The sequence below is a fragment of the Rutidosis leptorrhynchoides genome, chromosome 2 (assembly GCF_046630445.1).
Source record: "Rutidosis leptorrhynchoides isolate AG116_Rl617_1_P2 chromosome 2, CSIRO_AGI_Rlap_v1, whole genome shotgun sequence".
NCBI lineage: Eukaryota > Viridiplantae > Streptophyta > Magnoliopsida > Asterales > Asteraceae > Rutidosis > Rutidosis leptorrhynchoides.
In genome coordinates, this window is record NC_092334.1 from 156,813,191 (window position 1) to 156,823,191 (window position 10,001).

The 10,001-nt window shown below is 34.9% G+C and overlaps 1 protein-coding gene across 1 annotated transcript; it reads right to left on the minus strand.

Annotated features, from left to right (window-relative positions):
* Nucleotides 1-3,489: 3,489 nt before the first annotated feature.
* Nucleotides 3,490-9,539, minus strand: LOC139891530 (phytyl ester synthase 1, chloroplastic-like). The gene is made up of 13 exons (XM_071874501.1): nucleotides 9,179-9,539; nucleotides 8,958-9,009; nucleotides 8,803-8,858; nucleotides 8,272-8,430; nucleotides 8,050-8,154; nucleotides 7,835-7,938; nucleotides 6,628-6,749; nucleotides 6,395-6,503; nucleotides 6,184-6,314; nucleotides 4,734-5,103; nucleotides 4,521-4,634; nucleotides 4,303-4,388; nucleotides 3,490-3,807 (listed from the first exon to the last, which is right to left on the minus strand). Exons 1-13 carry the CDS (start codon nucleotides 9,537-9,539, stop codon nucleotides 3,507-3,509), a joined length of 2,070 nt encoding a protein of 689 aa, XP_071730602.1. The 3' UTR covers nucleotides 3,490-3,506.
* Between the last annotated feature and the right edge of the window lie 462 nt (nucleotides 9,540-10,001).

The window sequence follows — 10,001 nt, forward strand, 5'->3', positions numbered from 1 at the left end:
TGATTTGTTTAGCATATTATATATACATGTTGAGTTGAGTATATGCTAACGAAGTGGCGTGATAATGTACGACTTGTTGGTGTTATGTTTATGTTGACGTGCTATTTGAGTTACAAGTTCGTATGAGGTATTTGGTATTGTGAATGCAAATGGATAGGTTATATATTTGTATGTATAATTGTTGCACTCACTAAGCGTTGCTTACCCTCTCGTTGTTTACCATTTTATAGGTTCTGGCTTGGACAAGGGTAAGGGCATACGGTTGGATTAGTTGTCTCCCGTTTGTGTTGATAGGGGATGCTTTTGGGATAGCTTTTGAAGTGGCCGAACGTTTTGGGTAGTTTAGCCCCAAACCATGCTCGAGTGTCGTTTGGATTGTAAACTATCATTTGTTGTTGGTCAAACTTGTATCACATTCGTTAATGGCCCTTGTGCCTTTTTGTAAACATTAAACTCGTAGTATGTTTTGACGAATCGTGTGGAATAGGTTACATATTTAATTGGCGCGTAAATGTGTATTATATTTAAAAAAAAAAAAAAATTATCGTACGGAGTACGGGTTGGGTTGTTTCAGTTCGTGAGAAAGTGGAAGAAGGAACCGTGGATATGCAGAAAATTCATACTGACGACAATGTAGCTGATTTTCTAACAAAGTCAATCAACCGTGACAAGTTTGTTTGGTGCCGTTCCTCATGCGGCCTAGTAGAAACGTAAGCCACATCATTGGCAAGGAAGGATTATCGTGTGAAGATTGATTGAGCTTCAATCAAATCTTCAAGTGGTTGATTGTTGAAATAAATTGGAGTTGGTCAATGTTGAATTAGGTAAACTAGAATTCACAAATGGAGTTGTTTCATGGTGGCTAACTTACACCATTATTTTCTAAACCAATTCACTTCTACATCTAGTATAAATAGAGATCATTAGAAACACATTCAAATCATCCTAACACATTCTTCCTTCTTGTGTTCTAGTAGTCTAATAGAGAATTAGTAAGTGATAAATCTCCTAATTACAAGAGATATATAACTTGGTACTTATCCTTGTAATTAGAGAAAAGTGTAATTCCTATTATTCATATTAGTGAAACGTTTCTTTCCTTGCCCATGGTTTTTACCCTATTGGGGTTTTTCACGTTAAATCTTGGTGTTCCTTTATTGTCATTATTTCAAGTATTACTAGCAGTTTGCTATAATTCGGTGTCACTTTTCTCAATAGCTCGTACCTGCACAAACTGTGGTGTCAATATGGGCGAATACTTTTGTGACATCTGCAAATTCTATGATGATGATGTATGAAACAGAACAATATTTATATGTTTGTATTTTTAATTTGATAATATTTATTATTATTAATTATTATTTAACTGATGACTGATCTAATTATTATTTTGCACCTTGACAAGGGTTTGTTCCATTGTGACGATTGTGGTATTTGCAGGTTTGTGAATTTAATACGGAGCAACTGTTTTTTGGACCTTTTTACTACTAATTCATGGTATTTCTGTTTATTTTACTATGTTCTGTAAGTTCTTTTATTTATATATAGATTTTTAACCAATGTGAGGCTGCTAGCAGCAACATATTTAAGCACAACGAGTTTAACCTTCAATCACTTGGTATCGGTGGTCTGAGCAATGAATTTGATGATATATTTAGAAGAGCTTTTGCGTCCAGGGTTTTCCCTGCACATGTGGCAAGCAAGTAATGTCATATTGTTGTTTCATGCTGCTTAACTTTAATTATGAAATTTTCGATTAATTTACTTATTGGAATGGGAATCTATGTTCTTCAGGTTGGGCGTAAAGCATGTCAAGGGAATGTTATATGGTCCCCCTGGTACTATCCTTTCATCTCGGTATGTAAACTTGTGATGAGATTATTTTTTATATTAGTTACACATTTATGCTTATACATGAATGATTTATTTGTAGGTTATTTGCGAGGATTAAAAAATATACATGTTCGACTCAAGACTTTATGCGTTGCTTTCGTTAATTTTACTTTCTTGTCAAATGTTATTCGAAGCACTCTTTAATGTTGGTTAATGATGTTAAGAATTCTTTATGTTTAGTGTTGTTTATGTTTTGAAAACAATTTATTGAAATATAATTATGTTTAATTTCATATTTATTTTTTTATATAACTGGACCCGACAAGCCCAATTAGCAAAACCAGACCCAAAAGGCCCAATTAGCATAACCGGACCCAAAAGGCCAATTAGCCGAATCGGGCCAGAAAGGCCCAATTAGCTGAAGCTCCTATTACTTGTTAGGACGCTTTTTGTGGTACTAAATTAACATCTACTTATATTGGGACCCTTTTATTGGTACTAACATAGTTTATCTTTATATTAGAACACTATTTTTGAGTCCTAATATGGTTTAACAATACAGATTTAGTGTCACATATAGTGTTTTAAAGACCCTTTTGTGCATTTCAAAATATTATAAAGTGCCCTAATATGTCACTCTATAAGGACCCTTTCAATTTTGTTTATATGACTCAAACAAAGGTCTTATAATCTTATATGAGTTTTAGGACCCTTTTCACTTTATACAACCGTCTTATAGGAGACGTCATTTCTGTGCGTCCTTTCAAGTGAAAGGTCCTAAAATGGCACATTTTAGGACACTTATGGGGGTTTTATATAATCATATTTCTTGTAGTGATCGAATCTCAAATCTTTACTCTCAAATCTCACTTTGGATTTAAATGGGTTTTGTGTTTTGAGAGAAAATAGCAAAAGAAAAGAGAAATGAAATGAAATAAAAGAGATAAGTGGCTGAGACTTAAAGTCTCAATCAGATCTACACGCGAAAAGACGAAAATACTCTTGATTCCCTCTTTTTTAAAAGCTAAAACCGGAACCAGTTCACCCAGTGGGTCGCGGCGCGACCCCATATGTCACGGCGCGGCAATTAACTGATTTTTCGAGCTGTCTTAATCCACTCCTGACTTTGATTTGCTTTATTCGTCGCGGCGCGCCCAAGAACCTCGCGGCGCGGCAATGGCCTACAACTGACCATTTTGACAACTTAACACAACTATCGATTTATTCGACTTGTACACCTCGTTTACGCTTCCTATATTCGTTTAAACTTCGTCTTTAAGTCTCACATGACTTAACACTATCAAAACCCATGCATATACTTATACATGCATACATTCTCAAACGTAATATATAAATATATCTCGTATACATCAAGTTAACACTTTAAATCGTTTAATCACATAAACAAGCGAATTATAAACGTTCTAACGATTAAATAAGTACCTTAAGACACGTATGAAGAAAACGGGATGTTACAATTCTCTAGTTGGTTCGTGGACTAAAGCAATCACAACGATTGCATATAGCCACGTTATCTCTTGCGTCGATTTACATTTCTTGCATTTATAATCTTTCGTTCATTAAGCGGGTTAGTAATCTTGTAGAATTACTATCGGTGAGTGATCTTGTTGAATCACTTGTGTTGTTTGGGTCCTAATATCCTTACAGAACATTCATGGTTCAAAAGATGGAACTTGATCTTGAGACCCGTATACCGCTTGCCACGCTAGTCTTTCAACAACACCTCGACAAGGATCTTCCTCTCGCTTCTCTAACAAATAAGCGACATTCTTTTCAACATCACATTTTATTTGTGAGTATAATTTTCGCAAAAAATCTCTGTCATTTGACATATTTTCCATTCCTTTGGTTCTTATAGGCTTCCCGAACTTAAAGTATAGTCGACCCGGTATTTTAGGAAGAAAGATTGGTATATGAAATGGTTGATCTGCAAGCTCTCCTTTCATTCCCTCCCTGCATATCAATAGATAATATCCATAAACAATATACATTATTTGTCCTCATAGGCTCATACGTAAAATGCATGCAGTAAAAACCAAATTTGTGTGAATTTCAACAAGACTGCAACTATAGTAGTAATACCACCCAAATGGATGTCTAGAGTACTGTTTGGGTTATTAAATATAGTTTACAAGCTCATTGAAATGAAAAACATCAGTTTTTTATAACTCGTATTACTCGGCGAGTACTCGATGGTTGTAACTTGGGAGTACACGGTCAAGACTTGGTCAAACTCGGTCAAAACTCGGATTTTACTCGAAAAATTGGTTAAAACTCGGAAAAAACTCGGGATTACTCGAAAAAACAATTAAATTTGGTCAAAACTAGTCAAAGTCAAACTTGATCAACATCTGAGTTGCCAAGTATTCTCTAAAGTCCTGACCGAGTATTTCCCGACTAGAGATTTTTGCAACCTAGAAAATCACAAGTATTGTGAAGTAAATTCACCTCAAGTTCGTTCGACCTTTGTTATATTCATTCACCAACCAATCGAAGAAAAAAATTCGCTTCATGTCATTATAATCAATGTGTAGCTGTCAACAAAACAAAACAGATTATGAACACCAAGAAGATAACTTCAAGATTTAACTAGTTTAGTCAACTTCAAAAATCGAATTGCAACAAAGTAAATATCCATGACAAATTGATAATGAGTGTGTTCGTACGTCTAATATGTCATCCTCCCCAACTCCTCCATACGGTACAATAGTCGCCCCAAACCTCACTGCCATTCTTACAAATTCTTGTTTTTCAGGCCAAAACAACTTGCCAGCTTCACCCTGTTTTAACCAATAAAAGTAACCATAAAAGCAGGTGATTTAGTACTCTAAAACAAAAACAGAGTTATTCTTTGTAAGGAACGTATCTAAATTATTCACCTTACGATGCATAGCCTCTCGTATGCCACCAGGGTAAAGTAAAATGTGCTTCTTTCTTTGTAACGATGTGTAAAAGTTTCTTCCAGAAACAGGAATTGCTCCACCGACTTTAAGTAGATCGGTTAAGGGAATCATAAAAAAATTGAGGACGGGATTGATATGAAAAATTTCCGGGTGGGTTAAACCATGAAGCATGATTTTCTTTTCTCTCATAAACTCAGCAACAAGCGCGAAAACATCAAATGCGAGTAACATGTGATTCCCGACAATTAGTACGGGGCCTTCATTTGGAATCCCTGCAAGACCTCTCACTATCTTTCCGTCCTCCATCGTTGAAAACGTTACTGCATCTATGTAAAGGTGATAGTACCTATATCACATCATTCATTGGTTTCATGATATCACCATATACGATATTAAAAGTAAAAAAAAAAAAAAAAAAAAAAAAAAAAAACAGTAAGTTACTTTTTACTCCCACAATTCCAATACACAACTTAATAGTCTATTTCCACAAATAGTCAAGGAAAAAAGAGGTAAAGTTCTTTTATACCAAAAAGAGGTAAAGATCAGTACGGATACCGTACCGAAACTGAAAATACCGAAACCGAAATTTTTTGAAAACAAGAACCGAATACCGAACCGAATTAAGAAAACGGTACCGGTTCGGTACCGGTATTTTCGGTATATATAGCGAATGGAACCGAATTTTAGTTGCACCAAATTTGGATTGGCAACACTTGCCATAACATATGTTTGTTTCAGATTCTAGTTGCCCTATACGTTATGTTTTAGTACGCTCTTCCGTCAAAGTACGAGGTTGTATTGGTGATATTAAAAGCAAAAATAAACAATAAAGAAAATTTAATCTGAAAAAGTTGTATAACGTTTAGTGCATATATATGTATATACGATCCACATATATTATGTTTGCAACAATCCACATATATTATGTTTGCAACAATGCTAATTGTAGACAGTAGACTAGTAGTAGATACAGAGTAACATAGTGCGTTTATATTTGTTTCACGAGATATTAACCCGTGGCAAATTGATTGTTGCTAAATTTCTATCTAAAAATTGTGATTGTGCAAGTGTGGTGGCTTAAAGGATCTCTTAATATATGTTATGCTCTCAAAAGTGAATTTATGCTTACAAAAGTTTTAACGATATATTTGCTGCTATGTTCCGAAATATGAAGAAGACCTATGTAGTTTTCATAATTCAGTACCAAAATCGGTTTCCCCATACCAAACCGGTACCGAAACCGAATTCTTCCAAAACCAAGAACCGAAACCTAATTCCTGTCGGTACGGTTTTCGGTACCGGTACTGGTTCGGTTTCGGTTTTTCAGGATTTTTGCTCATCCCTATGTACGACAAAAATATATGTAAAAATTAAGGAATAAAACTGGACTAGTAAACAAAAAGTACTGATCATTGCTACTACTTACCACTTTTCCACTAGCGAGGTTTTAAACTCTTCATCACTTGGAGGCAAAAAGTCCTTGAAGATATCGAACTTTGAAAAACGGCGGTACATCTGATTAGATCTCATAGTAGCAAGCAAGTTAGCACCATTCTCCTGCACTGAAAAAAAATGACATTATTGCTTTAAAAATAACAATTTATCGAGAAAAACCCAACGGTAGAAGATATCAGTACCAATAGTATAGTGTGCCCGTTATCTTCAAACACACGTACATTGCAGTGTTTTATCAATCTTGAAAGCCTATGGGCTTCATCTTTGCTTGGCATGAGTTTATCATTGCCACTGAAATGAATACAGATGTAATGAAACTATTAACTATGGGACCAAGGGAGTGGATATATAATAAAGAAAAAACAAATGATGATCTGCATAAGGCGAAGAAAAAGAAAGAAAGAAAGAAAGAAACCTAGCAAGCACTAATACTTGAGCGACAATAGTATGTAGTCGAGAATTAGCATAATCAGCAGCTGATTTAAGTAGCTTTAATCTCCATGTAAGAGTGTCTTTTGGTAATACTCTAGCCACCACCTATTAGCGAAACGTATAAAATGAAGACATGGAAAATTAAATTAAGCATAACTGTTACATCTATATTCATCACTCAATCAATTAATTAATTGTATTTTATATTCCAAACCACCATAGCTATTCTCATCCCTTCAATTTATAGACCTTCATAAGCAGTAGTTGAGAATTGGTAAAGTAAATTCATTGTCATTCTTTATGAATTTATAGAAAACTTCTTCAATTCTTGTATACATAGAGGTGATTTGGCATTTATAGAACCCATTTATCTTATCGGAAGCAAAAATAATACCCTGTCTGTCCCAAGGGTGTATACTTTGACAATGCACATAGTTTCTAAATGTGCAATCATTACCCGTTCAAGGTTGCAAAAATCACTACTTGGGGTACTTGGTCGCGACTTTATAGAGAGTAATCGGCAACTCGGAGAGTACTAGGGGTAAGTAATAGGATGTTGACCAAGTTTGACTTTGACCGAGTTTTGACTGGTTTTCCCGAACTTTGGCTGAGTAATCCTGGTTGTTTGCCGAGTATTCCCCGTTGATTGAGTACTGAGCAATCACTCGGCCCGAACCTTTAACCGAGTACGCGAAGATTTTTTCGGAGTTCTGCAACCTTGACCCATTTACCATTCAGAAGCTTTTTTGGTTTGTTTATACCGAACAAACACTTAGTTTGGAGCAACGGATTGCAACGCACACATTATAAAAGTTTTATACGTCTTTGGACAGGAGCAAGATGGGCAACAGCCCAGGGCCCAAAAATTTAGAAGGGCCAAAAATTTAAATATATATTTTTCTCAAAATAGGCAATTAAATTAAATTAAAAATTGTCAATTAAAGTTGTATTACTATAATTTTAAATTGTTAAATGCATTGTAAGTAACAAATATATAAATTTTAGTATTATCTTTTAGTATGTATAAAAAATTAAACTTGTATGAGGGTTCATATTTATTTCGCCCAGGGCCTACTAAATTGTTGAGACGACCCTATATAAAACTGGATATAAAGAGTCCTAAAATTTCCTCTACTAAAATGGGTTTTGATGTTGCTAAAAATGTAAAAGCTGATCAAGATGGTTCTTACAGAAAGAAGTGGTAAATCTTTACAAATATTTCCAGGAAATTGCCAAACAGATTGCAAATCATTTACATCATATGTCTTAACCATTAACATCCTTATATAATCACCTGAAATATAAAGAGAAAGTAAAAAAATGCTCCTCTACTTTGTTACCATTCAGATACATATTATTACAAGAATAAAGGCATTAACAGTCAAACATCAAACATAAAACCTACCAAAAAGAGGACTGATGGCATAAGGAAACATCCCATAATGTTCCTCAGGCAAGGCCGTCACGAGGGATGATAAATGTTGCATCATTGACCTATTATACGATGTTGCTGAAATCGATACAATAAAAGTTACTACTGACATGCATAAAGTAATGTAGTCGAATTAATTAAAATAAAATGTGTAAAAGTTCGCATCACCCACACACACAAAAATTAAAGTCCTACCTGGATTTGCAAGGACAAGTATTAAGTCAACTGTAGGATTTCGAGCAGCTACTGCAAGTGCTAACGTTCCTCCAAAACACTCACCCAGCAAATAAATTGGCTTATTTGGGGACAATTTGTGCTCACTCATCACAGTTTCTTCAACAATTCTAAGCAAACCTTCAAGATGATCAAAATGCATATTATTACTTGCTAACTAGATACGGAACAGGTGCAACTTTACGTGTTTGAATAAGACTTTTTGAAGGTCGTATAAAATACTAGTTCTGTGAACTTTCAAAAAAAAGTTAGAAGGTTTTCCCTGTTCGGGTGAGTAATCCGACCCCATACTCTGATGTACGCAGCCCAGCAGGATTACTCCCTGGCTGTTTCCAACCCATCCCTGACCATCACTAAATATTTGCCCTATACGGGATTCGAATCGGAGACCTCTTGCAAGGAACTCAGAGCCCCAACCACTGGGCTATCTATGAACTTTCAAGCGACATAAAAAATAGTTCAGCATAAATGCAAGATAAGATATATGATAACCTTCTAAAGGTGTTCGGTCCCATACTGGAATGTGCAAGCATTGAACTTGAAAAACCCTGGCATCAATAAAAATCGCAGTTAATAAAAAAACAATATTTCTCTCTTACATATCAAAATAACTAATTACAAAAAATTATAGAACAAGTGCAACTCACTTTCCAAGAGCTTTCTCATGCACAACAAGGCCGGCTCCAGTCCCATCGATTCCTAACAAACGTAATGTTAGAAACTTAATTGAAAACACAATCTGTAACTGTTAAGCGAGTAAGACAGATTCAAACATATTTTGATCAATTTGAGTTAAGTAGTAACCAGACAAAGTCACAAAGATGCACACATAATTTTTCAATTTGTGCAACACAATAACACCAATTACCAGGTAAATACAAAAGAAGTGGTGAATCTTTTAATGATTTGCCACATGCGATGGGACAAAACCACCTAGGCGGCCCTCCATCATTCCTAATCAAATCCATGGCTATTTCGGTGCAGTCCCTCATGGTTCGAGTCCCATAACCATCGTCCCAAAATGGTTTCAGCTCTTCAAGATCATCTTGCACACACGTAGCTACATTGGTACCCTTCTTATTAGCATAAGAAACACCACTCATCCTAACCGATTCTTGTGATAATACTCCAAAATTCAGACCAAATACACGTGTAGGCAGCGTAAGGTTCTCTTTTAAGCTAATAATGGGCGATAACGCAACACTTGAACTGCTCGGAATTAAGGCCATTATGGAATACTTGCAAAAAAAATCGGTCCGCAAATTAATGAAAAGTACTAATCAACTTTTCTACTTGGATACAAATTGTGTTAGAGATCATTTTTTGCCATGGTAAGTTCAAAATTGTAACTAAACAAGTATATGAAACCCCAACAAAAAAGGAACCAGTTACGTATTTAACTAACCTTAAAACCACATGAAATGAGGGTTTCATGCATCATCTCATATGAATGACACATAGATATTATACAATAATAATATTGCATAAGACAAAATACTACTAGAAAACCAAAGCTACAATTTTGCTAATAGAACCAACCTAAGAAACTATATATGAACAACCAACACTAACATTAGTAGATTTTACAACTTAGATAATTTCCACTTTCATTTACCCTAATATATTTTTTAAGTGTTTAACTGTTAGTTTTTATACTTATTTATTAAACTAAAAAGATTAAGAAAACTGTA